Here is a 22,722-nt window from a genome sequence, read left to right on the forward strand (position 1 = left end):
AGGCGTTTCAGCTTTTTATTTTGCTTCTTTCTGATGGAAAAAAAGTCCAGTATCACAGACAATAACAAATAAAGATTAAAGGGGGCGTTAAAGCCATTTCCATATGAGCCATTTGTGTGATGTGATGCCGTAAATACTATTTTGCTACCAATTTGTTGTATCATGCCCAACACTCATTCATGAACCTCTACTCGGTGCAGCAGATCATACAAAGCTGTTGGAAATAACTCGACAGGTTTATCTATCAACTTCACTACATATATAATATGATCCAGTTCATGGGGTTGATCTTTAGAGATCTCCTTGTGAATGACCAATGAATGACTGGGCTTGTGTATGAAGGCTTGGTGCAGCAATAGGCTGGTTGAGCCTCTTCATCCAAAATAGGGTCTTATCTTCTGTACAAACATCCAATCATATTCAAAAATCAAATGTACCATTTAGTTCAAGTTCCCTCTATAGTGAGACCACAAGACTCCTTTAGGTCGACAACATTGCTACAGGGCTCTGTAGGATTCTTCCTTATGATTCTTCCTTGAGGGTCCTTGAGATCCCAACCATCCCTACTGGCTTACAATGCCCTTCGGGGTCAAGGGCTCCCCTTAGATCATGATATTATTATTATTCAACCATCATGCCAACGAGGAGAGCAGATAATGGTCCAGACTTCATCCTAAGTGACCCTCAAGCTGGACTTCCAGCAAATACAGATTCTACTTAAACATCACCCTAATTTGCCCTCAGGCTAGGCCTCCAAGATCCTGCTTTGAAGATCAATCCCACTACCCATTCAGCATACGGACAGTCTTGTGGTCAAGTATTTCCAGGATAGCCATGGTGGGTATCTCATTGGTTAAAAAGTCTTGAGTGTGGGGAGGTCAAAATGGTTCTTTATTCTGTGAGAAGTCTCCTAATCCCAAATTGTGTCCTCAGGGAAGGTCTACTCATACACATACATGCATACAGAGCCAGGAAATACGGACATTGGAATCCAGACAAATTTAATATACAATATGGTTCTAAGATATCCATCCCCCTTATACAGATGTGAAAGACAATTTATAATTTAACAAAATAAAGAGAGAAAGAAGCCTCACAATGGCGGCCCCTCCCCCATTCCGAAGGGTTAACCATGGGTTTAGCCTACATCTAAAAATTAGGAAACAGTACGTTGACCACAATATCTGCAATGACTTGGGTTAATAACTACAATTTTACATTTAAAAAAAAAAAATAGGGGTGACGGATTCATTGAAAAGGGCAGATTCTTCCTTTCCGACCACAAAAAAGTGCCATAAATGGATCCCCGGAGCCGACAACGCTATAAAAACATGGAGACGCCTTGTGCTTCGCTCAACGCTTTAGTTAGTCGACTCACAATCTGTTAGCGCTAAAGGACCATTGGTTCATATTCGCTTGGTAATGGGGTGAGAAGGCAAATATTTCATGCACTTAGGTACAAAAGAAGCACTAGGGTTAGATCAGTAACTGTGCCCTCTAGAGGCCCAACACACACAGTTCATTTTAGTGTCTTGAAACGACTCTTCGGCATTCACAGGTGTGTCTCACCTCAAACCCCGCAACCCGACCCCCTTTACCTCCCCCATAAAAATAATTACAAAAATAAAATTGCAATTTCCACCTTTGCAGAAAGAAGCAAAATACCCCAGTGCAGCCTCCGCCCGCAGGGAGGTCCTGGTTCATTTAAACCAACAAAAAAAAGGGGGAGGGGGGAAATAACGTTTTTCTGGAAATAAAAATAAATCAGCTTTCTGTAAACTAAAAACCAACTTCCATTCTTGACCAATGGCAAAGAATATAGAAAGTACGGGGGCTGTGTTTGTCCAAAATCAATAAGCGACCCCCAAAAAGAGTTCTTGGTGACTGGTTATTTGGCTGGATCCTCGCCCCTCACTCGCAGGCCAGTTTGCTATCGAAGCTGGACAGGGCTATGGCGAACGCTTGTAACGCACACATGGGGTAGTTATAGTCCATTGTAAACACGTCTTCTGCCACGCGCCCGAACTGCATCACAATATAATCCGCTGTGGGACGGGGGAGAAAAACAAACAAAAGTCATTCATTTGTGCTTAAGGAAAGTAGTTTGCACTGCTGGTTCTGACTCCTGAAACAACATAGCAGGAGAAAGCTGATTAGCTGATCTGTGTTCTGCTACATTGTTTTAAGAGTCAGAATCAGAAAAAAAGACAGAGAGACACAGCTGCATTAGCAATTACATATCATACTGATAAGGAGCAGGGAGTTTTTAAAAGGACATACGGTCATTGTCGTGTATGATTTGGAAATTCTTCACGGATGCCTGCGTGACCCGGCCGTGGAAATTCAACACGTATGACTGCGTGTCGTCGTTCCAGACGGGTGTTTTGTTGTGCAATTCTATAACGCTCTCCGTGTTCTTGTTCTGCCACCGAGAGAGCAAAGTCTCATGTTCCTGCAAAGCGAAATGGGAGGAAAGAAACAGATATAATGTAACAATTTGTATCAGAGGGTTTCCTATAGGATAGTGGGGAGGAAAGGAGATAGCATAGAAAAGGTGTTCTTTACTGTAAGGACAAACATGTTATGGAACTCCCTACCAAGAAAGGGGGAATGAGTGATTCATTGGTGGGGTGGAAATGAGATTTCACCATCAGCATAGAAAGGGGTTCTTTACTGTAAGGACAATCAGGTTATGGGATTCCCTACCAAGACAAGGGGAATGAGTGATTCATTGGTAAAATTTGGAAGCATATGCAGAGAAGCTGCCACTGATTTCTCCCCAGTTTCTGATCTGTTGTACCAGTTTATTTAATATGAGATTCTTGGATGATTCAGTAATTCAGTGACTCCTGTGATATGCAGTTCTGCTCCTTCCACCACTGCATATGTCATCTGTCTCCCGAATTAATGACTGTAATTAGTGACTCCTCCCACTCACTCTTACAGGAATAATAAGCCGAGTCTATAAGAAAATTATGTTCCATTTCATTTGCTTTTATAGTGAACTTAAATAAAACTCAAAATTGCTGAATTGCGCTTAGTACAGGGAATCTGTCTGCTGACATAGTTTTATGGTATCTCTCTGTACAGGCTATGAGCAAACTTAGGGGCTGTTCCTGCTGAATTGTGCATAGTACATAGGAATCCCTATGCTGCCATAGTTTTATGGGATCTCTCTGCATAATGAACATCACCATTTATGACTGCTATGGAAATCTGCGACTGTGACAGTGTGACAATCAACAAATGGGAGTTGTACTTAACAGTGGAATACTTATGCTGCCATAGTTTTATGGGATCTTTCTGTACAGTCTATGAGCAAACTTAGGGGGCTTTTCCTGCTGAATTGTGGTTATTGGATGGCTCCAAATAATGCTGGCTAAATTGGTGGACAAGCAGATGACACAGAAATCTTGCATTTATTTTTAGTGATTTGGGAGACAAAAGCACCTTGTGTCAGAGTAGAACTTACATTCCGTGGCCTGATAGACACTCGCTCATGATCCATATTCATCCCAGGAATGATCACACTCATCTTTCGGGGCCCTTTGAATCCTAAGACGTTTGTCTCCTAAAAGTCATTTAGAAGAATGAAAAAAATCAGCCAAATAAGTAAAAGGCTTTTATCCGTAAAATCTGTATTTGGTTTGACCACTGGGCGTCGCTGTTGCTCAACTGCACTGCCCAGTCTGTATTCCTCTCAGTGTCTGGTCTGTGCCGGGATACAGAACTGCATTCACTGATTATGGGGTTACCCCCTACTTTATAATAGATGTTTCCCTTGTTTATTCATGCAGTAACGTCTTGAATCTCTTATATTAGCTTTATCAGTGGGGTAAAGCCTATACCCCAAGCTGGGCAAGCTCCTTTAGCCTATCCATGTCCACAAGCCTAATCAAGATATAACTCTACATTGTTCTGGAGGTCAGTCCCTGCTCCATGCTGTCCATTATCACAATCGGTGAGTTCAGCCTATCGCAGGAATATCAATCACTGCCTGAAAGTGAGCCTGCTCTGCTGAATAGATAGGCTTTAGAGTAATGCTCAAAAACATCAGTAATAATTGGATCAGATCACCAGAGCGGTGACCCGTTATGAAAAGCAGAGCAGTTATTGATAGGGTTGCCACCTGTGCGCTATTTTACCTGGCAGGTAAAAATTAAGCTTGATCAATGTTATTAATAGGAGAAATGCATAATATTAAATATTTTTTTCAAGAAAAGGTGGCAACCCTAGTTATTGGATATCTTACATAGCAGATGGCAGCGAGCTCCTGACGCAGATTGCTGGCCTCTAAACTTGAGGTGGTTTTGCCCGGATTCATCCCATTATCATAAACAGTAAACTTTGTGCCCATCAAGTTTGATCTGCAAAGTAAAGAAATTAGAAATTAGAATGACATAAGGGCCTGGGAGTTGGCGGCTGCTGCAGCTGCCCGATGTAAAGGGATTGTATCACAATGGTGCAGTTAAGCAGGAATAGTCTGGGCAGGGCTGCAATGGGAATGTTGTGGCCCAGAATAATAATTATTTTTTCAGCAACGAGGGCCCCTAAGTATCAGTGACCCCTTGTGATTGTTCCACCAATCAGCTACAAGACAATGATTTCCTATAGAAAAAACAGTCTGTAACAGTACAGGACCCTGCACTATGATTGGATGGGAGCGCCCAGTGTGTGGTCCGGAGGAAAACTCCATCTTTGCGCACAGGGACAATGGTTCTGGCAGGGAAATTAGGTCATGTGACTGGGGAGATTAGAGGCCAACAAAAGCCTGGGCCCCTTGGGAGACATCCTGGTCCCCTGCTGAGCCAATCAGGTGCTGCTTTTCACTGACGTTTTGTTCCAGGTACCAGACAGTTAATTGGTTCCTGGCAGTTGCTGGGCACTGTCCTCATTTAATTAAATCCTTATTTATTGATGGAGGAAATTAATTATTCATGGGCAGAATATCTGTGTCTGTCAGGCACTTCTCTAGTCTTCCTGCTCTGTCTGACACACCCAGGGCCCCAAGCTCCAGGCACCAGTCTCCCCTCCTCAACTGAAATGGGGGTCTCAAGTGGAGGCAACATTTGTGCATAAATCAGATTTCTGACTGCAGTTTATCCTTCAGAGGTGGTGCTGTTCCATTGCTGTGTATGGAAGTGATTGGCTTGGACAACAGGTGAAAAGGGGTACTCTAAGTGACTCAGGTATCATTGATCATCTCCCAGAAACTGGAGACCCCACATTTTACACATGCCTTGTGCCCCCCCCATGCTAGACCCACCTGAGTTTGCCAATAAAGCTCTCCCCTCCGCGGGAAAGGTCCGTCGGGTCTATGGAAATGAGGTAATTGGATGTTTTGCTTTTCTTTCTCTTCCTCCCGGCCAATAGGAAAACCTGAAACACATTTGCCATCAGAAGGTGTTATCTCCCAGCATGCACAGCAACTCCTTCCACTGTGAAATAAATGGGGGAACAAACATGTTTCCACCTTTTTACCATCCTCCCTTTCCAGATGGAGGTAATAGGTGGGGTACATCCCTCGGTCCATCCCTTTCTTGTCCCTAGTGATCCTGCATTTGATGGTCACTCCCTGAGGAGCCGGCCGCATGGAGAACTCCTCTAGGTCTTCCACATCGATGGAGGGTTCATTGGTGGGAGGGCTCGGAGCAGACACTGTTTCCTGTGGGGAAGGCAGAAAAATTAGGAAATTATGTCTATCAGGGAAGCCCCCCATGAACCTTCTGGGGAACCTCTGACAAGCTCCTTTATAGAGACTCCCAGAGAATATCTAACCTTCCCCTATACTAAGCCCAGTTCAGCAGGAACAGCCCCCTAAGTTTGCTCATAGAAAACTAGATATTAGTGGGTGCTACAGCAAACTATTTTTCAGGCCCCCAAAATGTTTAGTGGATGACTTGTTTTAACAATATTTATTGAAACTGTATATGAATTAAGGCCTCATAGGGCCCCTATACCTTCTGGGCCCCCTGCAGCTGCAGGGTCTGCTTCCTCTGTAGTTACACCCCTGCTCATTAGGGATGTAGCGAACTGCCGTTTATGTGTTCGCGAATGCCGTTCGCGAACACCGGCAAAAAATGCGAACAGTTCGCGAACAGTTCGCGAACTTCGAACACCCGCAAAATCGTTCGATTGGAACGGTCGAAGGATTTTAATCGTTCGATCGAACGATTTTCATTCGAATCGAACGATCGAAGCCATTCTATCGAATGATTTCATTCAATCGAATGGCTTCGATCGTTCGATTCGAACGAAAATCCTTCGATTTTAGCGGTCGAAGGAATCGAATGGTCGAATGGTCGAACGATTTTTGTTCGAATCGAACGCGAACTCATATTGGCGAACGTCGCGCGACGTTCGCGAACATTCGGCAGACGCGAACAGTCGAAGTTCGCGCGAACTAGTTCGCCGGCGACCAGTTCGCTACATCCCTACTGCTCATAACATGTACAGAGAGATCCCATAAAATGATGGCAGCATAGGTATTCCCCTGTACTAAGCACAATTCATCAGTACAACCCCATACGTTTTCTCATAGTCTGTACAGAGAGATCCCATAATGCAATGGCAACATAGGTATTCCCCTGTACAAAGCTCTATTCAGCAGGAACAGTCCCCTAAGTTTGCTCATAGCCTGTACAGAGAGATCCCATAAAACTATGGCAGCATAGGTATTCCCCTGTACTAAGCACAATTCAGCAGGAACAGCCCCTTATTTTGTTCATAGTCTGTACAGAGAGATCCCATAAAATTATGGCAGCATAGGTATTCCCTGTACTAAGCACAATTCAGCAAGAACAGTAATGTTGCTTGCTCATAGCCTGTATAGTTTCCAGTTTGTGTTTTATAGTGAAGTAAAGTGATCAGATGGAGATAAATGGAATGTATTCAGGTGGTACATAAGAGAAGGTCTGAGTTCTTTCCAGGCAGGAGACATAACAATAGCAGAGAGGGAGAGAGGGATTTGGCAGCCGTGTTTTGGGGCCATAAAAAAGGGCTATTGGGAAGGAGCCGCAGATGGATGTAACGGATCGGCCAATGGTCAGAATAAGCACTTTTCACAGAGTATTTGGTCTCCTGCCCAGAAAGTATATAAACGTCGCTACTAGAACAGCAGTGTGTGTCAGCCAGGGGAGAGGAAAGCAATTTACTTCTCATTACATTTGGCCATTCTATTGAGCTCGGGAGCAAATTAAATCTCACGGCACATCCAGTTCGCAGAGTCAGTCAGAACTGAGCTCTGGGTGGAGGCGACACGAGAGAAGGGTTCAGCTTTGGGGCAGAAATGTACAAACCTGTATCAACAATGTCCGACCCAATGAAATGTCCCCCTGTGTGATTGAACTGAAGCCCACGGCAACTATGTGCATTGAGCCACCAGGTGGCGCTGCAGAAACTAAGCTTGAAACTAGCGCATCCAGTCAAGAAACTTAACCCAAGTCACAGGTGGGGGTTAAATTAGAATGAGGGCCCCTCCCCATAGGTGATACACACCCACATGCCTCGCTCCTCCAAAAGAGGATAAAAACTCTCTGTTAAAATCCTTGTATAATGGCACTGCTGCAAACCTAAGAATATTTTACATTGCCTCCATAGACTTGTTAAGGTCTGAATGTGACCTGAAGCAGTCATGATGAAAGCAGAACAGAGAGACCTTAGTGCTGTGCTTATTTTATTATTAACATATATTTACAGAGCACCAACATATTGTGCAGCGCTGTGTTCCACTCATACTATGGATTTATTACATTGATCATCATGAAAATGGGTATTGGCTGCTATTATCAGCTGGATACGAAAAAGCACACCGGCACACAGGATTTGAAGCTGCAGGGCAAGCCCTTGCAATTTTTTAATGCAGTGCAGGTGCAACGTTTCGGGGTCACGCCCCTTTGTCAAGCTTGACAAAGGGGCGTGACCCCGAAACGTTGCACCTGCACTGCATTAAAAAATTGCAAGGGCTTGCCCTGCAGCTTCAAATCCTGTGTGCCGGTGTGCTTTTTCGTATCCATTTGAGAGGTTTGCCGATTCCTTTATCACCGGGCACCAGGTACCACTATATTGGACGTCTGTCGTGGGTGTGCGATTTCCTCTACAGCTACCTGCTATTATCAGCTGCCAGGGCCACCGTCAGTAATCATGGGGCCCCATTCTACCAAATCAGCAGTACCCCACTGTGGGGGTACCCAATTACCTTATGGGATTTCTTGCTTGTTGCAGACCCGGGCCGAGTACTGCTGTTGAGCTGTGAAGAACTTGAGCTATCTTCATCTTCTTCATCCTCCTCCTCATCAAAGTTCATGCTGCTTGAGATCCCTGGTAGAAAGGGCAGGAGGCACAAGGGTTACCCACCAGTCTCTTGTAAACTGTAGTTAAACGGCCTAATTGCTGCCAGTCGCCTCCCTCTCTCATCTAAATCTTTACCTATGTCAGGCTGTCTCCTAGCTAAATCAGTGACAGGCATCTCCAGACAGCAGTGATGTAATCCAAACCTTTCAGATGAATTTTAATTGGCCCTGCCAGACTATTCCTCTGACCAGGAGTGTTCATTTAGAATCCTTGCCATAAAGCAAGACAGAACCGCTGTACCCAGGAAGGGAGTAGATTCAGTCACATGAGTATTTACAATCTCTTGAATAGGCGCAGGCACCACTCCGGAACACCAAAATCAATCAGTCAGTAGAATCCAGGAGCCCAAATTTTGAATAGTACAAAAAGTCTTTATTTTACAGAAAAACTACAAAAAATTCTAAAAAAAAAAAAATTGCCAAAACTATGACTCAATAGGGGTTTTCCTTATGCCAAATGAATGGACTCAATGGCCTTTTATTCACAAAAAAAAATTTGTGTCGGTGAAGCAAAATGTAATGCAAAATTTTAGTGAAGATTTGTGAAAGTTTTGGCCACTTGGAAATGCACCAAGTTCTCTTCCCTACTGTAGATGTCACAGACCAACAGAAAGGGAGTCTGAGTAGCTTGATAGATATACTTTATTGACCTTAGCTGCCCCACCCCTGGAGATGTCATGGACTGACAGAAAGGGAGTCTGGCCAGCTTGATCGACTTACCCTTTTTCTGCATGGTGATCCTCAGGTCATGTTTGCCCTGCTGCCCACCAGCCATGCTCTCGGCAGCCTCCTCTTCGTGGCTCGTCTGTCCCACTGTAAGAATCTGCACTTGGCTCCCAGGACTCGATGCTTCATCTTGAAAAGCCGATGGCCCATCGATGCCTATGGGGGGGGGTGATACTCAGGAAAGTTAAAACAGCCGAATATCTCAAAATCAGGAAAGTGTCCAATCAGGAGAGGAGGAAGGGGCTTGGTGTGCTTAAAGCTAAATTGATTTTCTTTCTGATCAAAGCATAGATTGTAAGCTCTTGAGGTCAGGGGTGTCATTCTCTCTTTAGTAATGTGGTTTATTTTATTTTTTTATACACTTTATTGCTCTGTATACTGAGAGTTATTACTGAAAGACATTTCAGGGGCGGGGCCAGGCCTGTACTGGGAGTCAAAATAGGCCCTGTCATTCCAAGTACTCAGAGGCCCAAACAGCCTCCTACCAGCCCACTATATGGTAACTTTCTATGGAGCCAGAACCCGAAGATTGCCAGTCCAGTCCTGGGCGGGGCTGAATATCCACAATGTTACAAAGTATCAAATAGATTCTCATAACAATGTGACAGTATAAAGGAATTAATTTCCCATGATGAAGACAAGCCCAGTGTAAAAGTTTGAATGAAGCTTTTTTTTTCTGCGTATAACAAGACTATGGGGTTGTTAAGAGGTCCCTGACCCTAGTAACCAAATTGCCAGAATAAAAATAATACAAATGTAGCTTTGTTATCAGTCTGCGGAGACCCCATTCACAGGACAGTTTACACATTCTATTTCAGTCTAGGGGAAAGCTGCTTTGTTCCCGGAGGGGCAGAAGGGTTTAAAGATAAGAGTCATCCAAAAACAAACAATAAGATGGATATAGGACAGGAGCAGGAGAGGAGGTGAGGTGCAAAAATGTTTTTTTTTTCTCTGAAAAAAAGGTGCTTGCGAGGGGACATGATTATACTTTACAAGTACATTAGAGGACATTATAGACAAATAGCAGGGGACATTTTTACCCATAAAGTGGATCACCGTACCAGAGGCCACCCCTTCAGACTAGAAGAAAAGAACTTTCATTTGAAGCAACGTAGGGGGTTCTTCACAGTCAGGACAGTGAGGTTGTGGAATGCACTGCCGGGTGATGTTGTGATGCTGATTCTGTTAATGCCTTTAAGAATGGCTTGGATGATTTCTTGGATATACATAATATCATAGGCTATTGTGATACTAAATTCTATAGTTAGTATAGGTATGGGTATATAGAATTTATGTGAAAGAAGGAGGGGTGTGTTTATGGATGCTGGGTTTTCATTTGGAGGGGTTGGGCTTGATGGACTTTGTCTTTTTTCAACCTGATTTAACTATGTAACTATGTAATATTGTAGATATTTCTGTCTATACACATATATAGAGAGAGACAGAGGGTTATTAGAGACAGAGAGATGAGTGTAGGGGGTAACTCAGCAGAATGAGAAGGGAAAGGGTAAAAGAGGAGAGTGAGGCCATGGATAGGTGGGGGATACAATGGAGCAGCAGGGCAAGGAACTGTAGGGGTTAATGTGCTTTGTAGCAAATGCACTGGGAGAATGATTGTAGGCAAAGCCCACAGCCAAACTGTACCCATAAGATTCAATAATGAATGTAGTTACACAGCTATACATTCATTCATAGTCTTTATAACTCACACATACAGTCTGTCAGACCTCCTTAACACAGTTGCTATTACACACATTAACATTAACAGTTAATTTTAGACACACATACACACACACACATATAAAATGGCATTGCCACACAAATATACACTGGCTTTCATACTCTAAGCTTAACACAACAGATACAGTCATCTGCCCTGAGAAAGAAGCTGCTTCATCATGAGGAGATTCTCTACTCTGATTCTCTCATTCCACACACAGTTGAGAAACAGGAAGCATCTCAGAGAGGGAAGGGAATATGGAACGCATTTTAGGACATCATCAGGAGAACACACGCTCCTGCATGCGCTCTCGTAAAGAAGTAGCATGTAGACCCTCTCTACTCACTTATCTGAAGAAACTCCAGTCACACCTCCATGCTGCCCACATTTGCTGTTACTATCTCCCCCCTAATGGCTCATTCTTCAACCCTCCCAAGCATCCTTGATAAAGGCCCCAATGTGGGCCGAAACGTTTGATGCACAGTGATGTTAAAAGAAAACACTATTGATTGATGAAATTGGTGTGCTGGTCAATCCTGAACAACTATACATAATTTATTGACCAAGAACCCACAAAGCAGTTGATGTGGACAGAGTGCAGGTACCTTCAGAAATATATATATATATATATATATATATATATATATATATATATATATATATATATAGTAACAAATACTTAATAAAGTCACATCTTTGCTGGACAGGATACATATCAGTTACTGTTGCGAATTATGATTCTTTAAAGGTAAGCATTTTATGATGTACAATAAATACAGCATTTGAAACTTTCAAATATCCAGAAAAAGGAAGCGCTATAGGATACCGGTTAATAGAAGAGCAGACAGGCGATGGGAAGAGACTGTGCCGTAATGTAGTGTAATGGCGTCTCCGTATCCTTCATACATTTAGTATCTCAGTGGAGCTGTGCAGAGGCGCATCGATTGACACCGGGAACGTTGTGGTGCCGAACCTTCAGTGCTTACGGAACATCGCTTTTCTGGCAAGGATGTAGTGAAGTACGTGGCTTCAGGCTGCAGATGGCGCTCAGGCTAGCGTCACCAGAACGGAGGCATTGTTAAGGAGCCCACACATAGCAACCATTAACCCTGTAATAAAGCAACAAAGTAGCAGTAGTCTCAACATTCTTAAGTGCTCTTCAAAGGGGGACAATCAGTGTGTCACTGCAATGTATAGAATGATCTGTATAGTGTTGATCCTTTACTAGATGGAGAAATGGATTGACTGCCATGAAGAGGAAGGTGGAGATGTAGCAGTAGACAAGAGACCAGATTAGGGGAAGGACAGACACAGCAGAGAGGGAGAAAGGGGGCACAAACTAGGTCCCATAGGTCTGCCCCTTGGTCATGCCCCTAAATAGAGGCCATTGGTGGATGCCTGTGGTGGAACACCTAGTGGTATTATTGTATGACCACAAAATAAAAATTCTTATTATTATGACGTGTGTAGAGAGTCGGGTCACTCTCCGATACTCATAAGGAGTCTAAGTCATCTGGCCACTGGCCAGTGCAAGTTATCTGGACCGGAGCCCAATACAGTTTTGCAACTGGTGCACACTGGAGAAGTAGGCAAGGTCAGCCACCTAGGGAGACAAATAATTGTAGGAGTTTGTGACACTTCGCCCTTCCAATGGTGCGTGTATCACTTTCTGGTGGTGTTGCCAGTATGAACAGGTAAACCGTTTGCCAAGGCATTGTGAATGGGGTAGGTGTCACACTGGTCCGTAGCAGGGTATTAGTTACATGTTAATATTTCAGGTTCATAATCGGGATTACCCTTGCTGTGAACCGCCACTGAGGTTGTCGGGGCTAGTAGGGACCCTTGTAGTGCCTGGAACAGAAAGGTGTAGTGGGGAAAGAAAAGCTGGACAGAGGTAGTCAACCATCTCCAGGATCTATTACAGTTCAGCAGTGTATTCTGCCCAGAAGGCCGGGTACAAATAAAAGTGAGTCAAAAGGCCATTTCTTTTAGAAAAATGGAGCATAGGAGATTAGTTCATTGAGCCCACAAGTGCTGAGGGTGTCCAGACAGTGAATCCATTTCAGTTCGGATTGCAGCAGCAGGCGTTCTTGGTCACCCCCCGAGGGGGAGTGCGAACACAGTCAATGACCATGCTTCTTAAGGATGCCAGTGTGTGATTGTATTCCACGTGTTGTGCAACTGGGGTGTCACCACTTCCTTTTCCAAGTGCAGCTGATGGTGGATCTGTGGTTTGCCATCCTATCTCTGAAGTGAGTGATGGTTTTCCCCACATATATCAGTCCACAGGGACATTTAATAATGTAAAGATGAATTTTGAGGTGCAGGTCAGCCTGTGTTTGATGACTATCTGATTCCCAGAGTGTGGATGGGAAAATGTGGGCCCTGTCAGTAGTTGTCTGCAGGTGGTGCAGTCCGTGCATCGGTAACAGCCGAGCTTGGAGTTAGGTAGCCACGAAGAAGTTGTGGGGAGTTGATAACAGTGCGTGGGATCCGTGTTCACTAACTGGTCCCTCGGGTTTCTGCCCCTTCTGTAGGCAACCGTGGTGGTAGTTTGAAAGGAGGTGGAAGGGTTCTGTCTTTCTGTACAATAGACCAATGGTTGTGAATTGCTTTAGTGAAGGATTTAGTGGAAGGAGAATACTTGGTGAGGAAAGTGAGTCTGTCTTCTTTTTCTTTTTCTACTGTGTGGGTACTGTGGGTCGAGCTCAGTAGTTCAGCCTGCGTGAAGCATGTGGCTTCTGGCGGCTGTCGAGAAGCTCATGTAGGGGGTAACCCCGTTGGAGAAAGCGATCTGTGAGTTCATCCAATTGAGTGTCGAGTAGTGTTGAATTCGTGTTGTTTCGTACTGTGCAGATCATTTGGGAATACGGTATGCTCTTGAGGAGATGTAGTGGGTGGCAAGACGTATGATTGAGCAAGATATTCCTGTCAGTGATATTGCGATAAATGGTGGTTGTGAGCTGGGTGTCTTGTTTCAATAGTAGGATGTCAAAAAATGGGATTTCATCGATGTGTGCTGTGAATTTGATTGGAGTTGGAAGTGCATTCAGACCGTCGACCATCATGGTGAACTGGTCTTTGGAGCCAGTCCAAATGACAAGTTGGTCAACAATGAAGCGTCAGATTTTATAAATATGCGTTCCATACTGGGGTACAAACCAGTGGAGTCTGTCAGTGGAGGGTAATCCCGATTATGAACCCGAAATATCAACATGTGACTAATTCCCTGCTATGGACCAGTGTGACACCTAATCCATCCACAATGCCTTGGCAAATGGTGTACCCATCCATACTGGCAGCGCCCCCAGAAAGTGGTACTCACACCATTGGAAGGGCGAAGTGTCGCAAACCCTACAATTATTTGTCTCCCTAGGTGGCTGACCTTGCCTACTTCTCCAGTGTGCACCAGTTGCGAAACTTTATTGGGCGGCTCCGGTCCAGATAACTTGCACTGGTCAGGTGACAGACTCCTAATGATTATAGGAGAGTTTTTGTGGTCATACAGTAATATCACTAGGTGTTCCACCACAGGCATCCACCAAAAGACTCTATTTAGGGGCATAACCAAGGGGCAGACCTATGGGACCTAGTTTGTGCCCCCTTTCTCCCTCTCTGCTGTGTCTGTCCTTCCCCTAATCTGGTCTCTTGTCTACTGCTACACCTCCACCTTCCTCTTCACGACAGTCAATCCATTTCTCCATCTAGTAAAGGATCAACACTATACAGATCATTCTATACATTGCAGTGACACTCTGATTGTCCCCCTTTGAAGAGCACTTACGAATGTTGAGACTACTGCTACTTTGTTGCTTTATTACACGGTTAATGGTTACTATGTGTGGGCTCCTTAACAACGCCTCCGTCTGGGTGACGCTAGCCTGAGCTCCATCTGCAGCCTGAAGCCACGGACTTCACTACATTCTGGCCAGAAAAGCGCTGTTCCGTCAGCACTGAAGGTTCGGCACCACAGCGTTCCCGGTGTCAATCGATGCGCCTCTGCACAGCTCCACTGAGATACTATACGTATGAAGGATACGGAGACGCCATTACAATACATTACGGCACAGTCTCTTTGCTGCTCTAATATTAACCGGTATCCTATTGCAAGTGATGGAAAAGCATTGGCCGAACTATAACACAGACACATTTTATATTCCTTTCTTAGAGGTGGGGCAAAAGAGCTTTTAAATGAAGTCCCAGAATATCTTCACACCCCTCATGAACCCCCCTGCTGTGTATGAGGGGGCCCCCTGGTAGCGGCAGGTCTGTGTTTAACATGAGAGGGGCATTTACTGTATCCTCAGTTCTGTTGATACAAAGTTACACAGTCCAGCACCCACTCCTACACCTCAGCAAAGCTCACATCTGCACCTGCTCCCATGTCCCATCCACACAATGTTCCACGGACTCTTACACGTCTGTCTGACAGCTCAGTGGAAACCTCTTTCTCCCTGTCGTAAATCTCACCCCAGTTCCACGAATCCCCCCACTCTGTTCCAAGGAAAGTGAAGTCCCTGCCTAAACCCCTTTGTTACTTATGAATGAGAGAGGCAGGTATTTTCCTATAACCTTTCTGCTCCCCTGAGAAGAATTCAGCAGCTGCCGCCCCCACATCACCTCACCTGAGATGCAAACATGCAGCCACCTGGGCTATTAACCCCCTGATGACCAGAGCTCATGCTTGTCCCTCCTGTATGTCACTAATACATAAGGCAATGCCACAAACACATTTCACAATCCCATCAACTTTATCAACTTACCTTTAAATTAACTGTTAGTAATATGTAGAAACTAATATTCTGAAACAATTTGCCATTGGTCTTCATTTTTTTATTATATGTGTTTTTTTTTAATTATTTCACATTTTTGCTCAGCCGCTCTCCAGTTTATAAGTTCACCAGCTATCTGGTTTCTAGGATCCAAACCTAGCAACCTGAAACTGGTTTGAATTAGAGACTAGAATACTAATATGAGAAGGTTTAAATAAAAAGATAAGTAAAGAAAAAAACAAACAATATTAAAACAGTAGCAGCACAGAGCCATAGTTAATGGAATTCCAGGGTCAGTGAACCCCCCCCCCCCTCCCATCTGAAAGCAAAGGAGTCGGAAAAAGAAGACAAATAATTCAAAAACTATTTAAAATAAAAAAATGAAGACCAATTGAAAAGTTGATTGGCCATTCTATAACATACTAAGTGTTGAAGGCGAACCACCCTTTTAATGCACTTATATCACATATAAGAAAACCCTTTACTTTTACGTTGGAGAAAGTAAATATATTTAAAGAAATTGACCAGTAGAGGGTGAGTATGCAAATGAGGGTTCAGTTTTCTTATTCAGTCAAATGCAGAAGTGTCGGATTCACTACATTGTATTTGGATCCTCCACAGAGAAATCCCCACGCTCAGATGTGAGGCTTCTCTGGACAAATCAGACTGAGGGAAGAATTGACTTGGGAGAGAAGTTTCATTAAATGCAACCGAGATTCCCTCCAGCAGATCAGACTCCCATGGTCGCAGAACCCCTCAGTGACTTCTAATATGCATGAGTGATACATGATATGTATGAGTGATACTCAGAGTTCCCTGTATAACTCAGCCTGCAGCCTTGTGCCTTTATATGGTCACAGAACCCCTTAGTGACTTCTTATATCCTTATCATGTACAGTAGGGGGTACATTATTCCTTATACATGAGCAATACTCAGAGTTCCCTGTATAACTCAGCCTGCAGCTTTGTGCCTTTATATGGTCACATAACCCTCAGTGACTTATAATATCCTTATCATTTACAGTGGGGGGTACATCCCTTATAATACATGAGTGATACTCAGAGTTCCCTGTATAACTCAGCCTGCAGCTTTGTGCCTTTATAAGGTCACAGAACTCTTTAGTGACTTCTAATATCCTTATCATTTCCAGTAGGGGGTAGTCAGAAAAGCACTTGCTGTACTTTTTGCACTTTCTGCAACCAGTTTATGAAAAACAGTCTTGAACTAGTTATGTATGTGGTTATAGAACGCGCTTTGCTCATATCTTCCTTCCCCCAGAATTCCTTTAATGACACATTGTTGCTATTATGGGATGGGGGTGAAACAAGGAGACACTAATCATGCTGCAATCACGAAATACTTGACATGCAAGGACACGTTTGCTTCCCATGCAGTACAAAACTCTTGCAGCTTCGCATGTTTCCATAGGTGTCCAATAAAGGAAGAATATTTGCTTCCAAAATCTTTTTGGGTGGGGATGAAACTTAAAATATATATTGATAATTTATCCTCTGGTCAAAAAGCTGATCAGACCCTTCAGATCACTGATATTTAAAGATAGATAAAAAAAAAAACAAATGCAAAAAGTATTGTAGAAATGATACCTATATTGGCTAACAATAAAAATACATTGCAAGCTTTCGGAGCACCAAGGCCCCTTCGTCAGGCAAAATGCAAGCTAGAAAGGCACAGCATATTTTATGTTAGATCAGCTTTCATTGGTATTTTGCCTGACGAAGGGGCCTTGGTGCTCCAAAAGCTTGCAATGTATTTTTACTGTTAGCCAATATAGGCATCACTTCTACAATACTTTTTGTATTTGTTTGTTTTTTTTATTTGTTATTTTTGCTACTGGCTAACACGGTACCACAGTTTATGTTTTGTGATATTTAAAGGGGATTGTGCCCATTTATGGGTTGGTCACATGCTGGGGGAGGAGCTACCATTCATCTATTGAGTGCGGAAGGATGAACATGCAAAGCTGCTTAAAAATGATATTTGGAGGGTGGGGCGTGCAGCTAACCTTTCTGCTTTGCCTTTTTCTCCTTCCTGGCACTGCCATTTGGGCAGCCTGCACTCCCTGCAGACTTGGCGTTTTTATTTGGCCTCGGAGCTTGCGTTTCTGTTACTACCTGTGCGTCCACTTGCTCCGCCTCCTGCACTGCTCGTTTAAGAAGCGTAGGGACGTGGCATAGAGAGAGAGAGAGAGATAGAACACACAGTAAAGTTACAAAACAAGCAGAATTGTGATACTTTACATTTTTATTATTTAAAGGCACAGTGCTTCAGGTGCCTTAGCCTTAAAGGGACACTGACATCACAGTTACACCCCTTTTGGGGGGGAGGGTAAAATCTTCACTTTTCATTACTTATATGGGGAGGGAATTTCCTGGTACTTCTTTAACTCTTTATACTTCCTTCCTGGCGAAAACAGAACAGTTCCCCTTAATTGCCATCACCTTAACCTTTTTACTGGGGCGAGTCTCAGATGTGTACAGCTTCAGCCAATCACAAGCCTGTATGAATGTTTAGCAGGATGACACAGGCCCAGTCTGTGATGTGTTACAGTCAAGCAGAGACAGCCTGCAGCAGCATTGCTCCCAATGGCATGTGTAACTCCCACTCATCCCAACTACGGGGGACAAAGGAAGAAATTCCCAGGCAGGGGCTGAAAGGATAAAAGTAAGGGGAATGGGGCTAAGATAATGAATGTGAGGTGGCCAAGAATTTTAAAATTTGGGTGGACATGAGTATGGGTTACCCCCTTGGACATATAAGGGAAGAAGACCATCAACGGGGCCTCTTGGAGGGGAAAAAGGGGGGTACACGTGAATATCATATTTTAAACTAAACTGCATAAAATAAAAATTATGAAGTTCAAGTCCCTGAAAAAACACAGTTTATTTCAATCTTTTTTTCCTTTTCAGATTTGCACCCCTCCCCCTTCCGCCCCCCAGAGAGAGTTTTCACCTAATTACTGTGGCTAAAAATAAAAGGCATAGTTGGAACATTTTGTATTTATTAACAATTGCTGAATCTCATTTCCCAGCAACAACATTCATCTCAGTGAACAAAAGGTGTTACAGCACCAATGTGCCCCCCCTCCCTGTCATACTCTGGTTTCTACTACAGCGAAACTCATAATTCATATAATAATTCTATATATATATATATATATATATATATATATATATATATATATATATATATATATATATATATATATATAGTGAATAAAGTACCCCCTTTTGTAAAATATAGGGATATTATAAGTTACCGAGGAGTTTCATGACCATATAAAAACACGAGGCCGAAGGCCGAGTGTTTTTATACAGGTCATGAAACTCCGAGGTAACTTCTAATATCCTCATATTTTACAACTGGGGGTACTTTATTTATTATAATACACAAATTTCAATGAGTCATGTGACAGAAATGACATCAGAACTCTCTGTTTATAACTGATGACATCAGAACTCACCGTTTATAAGGATATAATTTACAGGATATTCATGGCTTTTGTGTATTATATATATATATAGTGCAACTGTAACATATACCCCCCTCCCCCAAACAGGATGCAAAGGAAAGCACTTAAGGTAAGAAACGTAACAATCAATTCGCAGTGGGGAAGCGAAAAACTCAACAAAAGCTCCGTAAATTGGAAAAAATAGGGATTGTCTTTTGATTTAAAAATAGAGGTTGCTAGGAAACCAAAAATTCCAAAAAATCAAGAGGGCAAAAACTGAAAAAACAATAAGTTTAATAGTGTTCTTATGTGACAAAATCATGGTGTTCTACCAAGTACCTACAGTATTCTTTACCGGAACATTCCTTTTCTCTATATTTGTATTTATAGATAGTGGGAAAATGCATTTACAGACACAAGAGCTGACAGCAAACTTAATGCAGTAGTTACTGCATTGCCTTAATATTTATGGTTTTATATTAAAGATTGCTTGTCCTTTAAACTCGCCAGTTCCCGCTGTACAGAAGTGCAATGACTGCTGCCACAGGGGCTGCCCAAGATCCTTATATTGCCAAAAAGCTGTGGAATTGCTGTTTTCAGCACATACAGGCTGCTCCCGGCTGTCATTCTTCAATAAAATGCAGTGTCTCAGAATGGGCTCTTTGTTCCAGAGCTGAGCTCCATAATTCAACATTTATATAAAGTTTTCCTTTTGAGAAATGGTTCATTTTATTCTGCCATCAAACAGGCTGCTCCGCTCAGTGTCACTGGTCAGTAACCTCAGCCTCGACAAACACAGCGAGTGGGTGGCACGACTTCAGTCTTCTAAGGGAAACTTGCACAATTATTAATGAAGACTTCAGCGTAAAGAACTCCCTGTAATCAGAAGCTGACATTCTAGCTATCTATATAACAGAGCATTTTATCCCAGTGGCTCCACAGATCCTATCTAATCCCTATTGTCAGCAGTAGTCCTGGCCTGCTTTATGGCAGCTGAGATTCTAGCTATCTGTATAACAGAGCATTCTGTCCCAGTGGCTGCACAGATCGTATCTGATCCCCATTGTAAGCAGCAGTCCTGTCCTGCTTTATGGCTGAGATTCTAGCTCTTTGTATAACAGATCCTACAAGATATGAGGGGTACTGGGGGCAGCAGTTGCACAAAATTGATTTAAATACCATGAAATTTGACATTCCTATTCACCCCTCTTTAGAAACTAAAACATAATCAGTAAAGTTTATTTGGTCATTAAAGCAGATTAGTCATTCCATTTCCAAGGCAAAGCAAAGATTCAGAATATAAACAGTCCGAGGGATGCGGTCACCTCTAAGTTTACTTAAAGACCTATCCTATATCAGAACCCTCTAAAATGGAAAACGCCCAAGTGCATTACCCAAGTTTGTGCCATTAATATCTATTGAACAATGGCTAATCATATCCAGTGTTTGCTTGATGAGTTCATTATTTTGTCACAGGGCCAGAAACTAATATTACTGCAAAAATGGAATCTAACAACCTACACCATGGTACTGCACCCCCTTCCGACAGCTGGTCTACATACCCTATTTTATAACTGCAACAATCAATCATAGCTGTCAAAGGCTTCCCTTGGCCATATCAGTACTGTGAAGCCTATCTAACAATCTGTGCAGGCTTCCTTTCTCTCAGGCTCTGATGTCTCTAGGTTTAGGCAGCCAAGTGAAGTGCTCTCAAGATCCTCTGTCACAGATATACAGATAAAGCGCCTATTTTCTCAGTTCCCCCCAACCCCAGGAATGCAGCCTGAAAAGCTGATGGAGTTAAAATGTAGGTAAATAAAGAATATCGTCCCTTTAAGAACACATTCTTGAAAGCTGATTACATTCGGCCTCATCTTGGTTACATTTCTCGCTAAAGAATGGGCAGCTTCTCCCAGCGATGAGCCTCCGAGTAGTGATGGGCCAATTTATCCGCCAGTCACAAATTTGCGCCGAATTCCTGCGATTCACCGGTGGCGAATACATTTGCTAAACCGTCTGAAAAATTTGCCGCCAAAAAAAATGGACGCCTGCGGGAAATTCGCAAATAATTCGGCAAAGCCAAATGCCACAGATTTGCCCATCACTACCTCCAAGAAGAAACGCGTTCTTTATATGCGCTGACACATGACAGGAGCGGAATTGCTTCACGTTGCCAGGAATTTTTTTTGCCAGCAGTTCCACTTCACTTCTGTTTTATTGCAAACATTTCAGCAAATCTGTGATTAATTGTTTTGTTTGCAGCTCCAAGTTGTAAATGTCAACTCGCAGTAACAGGAGACGTTAATGTAGGGGAAGAGTGTTACAATTGTGCAGTTCTCCTCTGCTACTACTCCTCTGTTTCATCTATAAACCCTCTATAGCTTTCTAAACAAAACTACTTTGAATATTCGCAAGATTTGTGCTGTACACCTTACCTACCAAGCTGGGCAGGTTCCCTTTTGGCGACCTTTTTTACCCAGGGAACAAATAAGAACTCACCCCAACTTTCCCCCTAACTGGTCTTCAGGCTGGGCCCCCTTAGCTCATAACGTTACAGATATATAGAAACATTGGGATAACAGTCACCCTGCTATAGTTCCAGGCAGTAGCGATCCTAGAGGGGGGCGGGCCCTGGTGCGTGATGTGCAACCGGGCCCCACCCCCCTCCGTACGGCCGCATTTGTCCGCATTTGTTAGTGGCGCACGGACTGCCGGGGGGCCCTGAGGGGGTGTGGCCCCTGGCCCGCTCACACCCCCTGCTCCCCCGGTAGTTCCGCCACTGGTTCCAGGGGTACCCAGGGCACAAATAACCACTCACCCAAAATCTCCCCCTAACTGGCTTTCAGTCTGGCTCCCCTTAGCTCATAAAATGGTTACAGATATATAGAAACATTGGGGTAACAGTTGCATTGGTGCAGTTCCATTACATCTATTTTACTAATTTCTTTGTCACAGACCATTAGTTCCCACATAGAATGTGAAAGAAAAAGGAAATTTTGGAATCCCAACTATTTCATTAACTTCCTCTCTGTATAATTATTGAGGAAAACCTGTAATTTCACTATATAGTGTGAGAGATAAAGTTAAAGGAAAAAGAGAAAAAGAATTCAGGGCAGTGATCGAATGAATCAGGGAAGGTCAGGGAGGAGGTGTCGCATCTCCCACATAGAGAGTGAGTTGAGTTATTGAATTACATGAACAAAAAATCAGCTGCAAATTTCATTAACATTCAATAACCAGTGTTACAGTTCCGCTGCTCCCTGACTTTTCTCTCGTCAGCCCGATTATATCCGTTATTCCATTAACGCCATTCCCAAACTGACAGAGCCGGTACATTATTGTTGTTTTCAATGGTTGGGCTTATATTGGGCACCTCCAGCTTTTGAGCCCCTCTAGTTCAATCTGATCCTGTCCAAGCTTGATTTGAACATTGAGATAAATAACAGGATTGGACTGCTGGTCTTCCTCATTGAAGAGCAAGTGACAGTGAGAGCCAATAAAAAGCAATGGATGGCATGATACTATTTTTTAATGATCTATTAGCAAAATGCACCCACATTTAATTTTATTTTTTCCCACTGTATCTTTTTTTGTATAATTTTAAACGAAAAAAACAGCTGTGACTTTGTAACTACAAAACTGCCAAGTATGGACACCAACTTAAACCAACCGAATAGTGTCAT

At 43.2% G+C, this 22,722-nt stretch overlaps 1 protein-coding gene across 5 annotated transcripts in view; it reads right to left on the minus strand.

Moving 5' to 3' along the window:
* Window positions 1-868: 868 nt before the first annotated feature.
* Window positions 869-22,722, minus strand: part of tub.S (TUB bipartite transcription factor S homeolog) — a 57,657-nt gene continuing 35,803 nt past the window's right edge. For 2 of the 5 annotated variants that reach the window (XM_041591316.1, XM_041591317.1), the window contains 9 exons: window positions 17,594-17,731; window positions 9,072-9,233; window positions 8,198-8,319; window positions 5,474-5,665; window positions 5,267-5,379; window positions 4,253-4,367; window positions 3,473-3,571; window positions 2,281-2,452; window positions 985-2,045 (listed from right to left, as the gene is read on the minus strand). In XM_041591316.1, coding sequence (XP_041447250.1) covers window positions 1,912-2,045; window positions 2,281-2,452; window positions 3,473-3,571; window positions 4,253-4,367; window positions 5,267-5,379; window positions 5,474-5,665; window positions 8,198-8,319; window positions 9,072-9,233; window positions 17,594-17,731 — 1,247 coding nt within the window. In that variant the 3' untranslated portion in view covers window positions 985-1,911. 5 annotated transcript variants of the gene reach the window in all.

Source organism: Xenopus laevis, chromosome 4S (genome assembly GCF_017654675.1).
Source record: "Xenopus laevis strain J_2021 chromosome 4S, Xenopus_laevis_v10.1, whole genome shotgun sequence".
NCBI lineage: Eukaryota > Metazoa > Chordata > Amphibia > Anura > Pipidae > Xenopus > Xenopus laevis.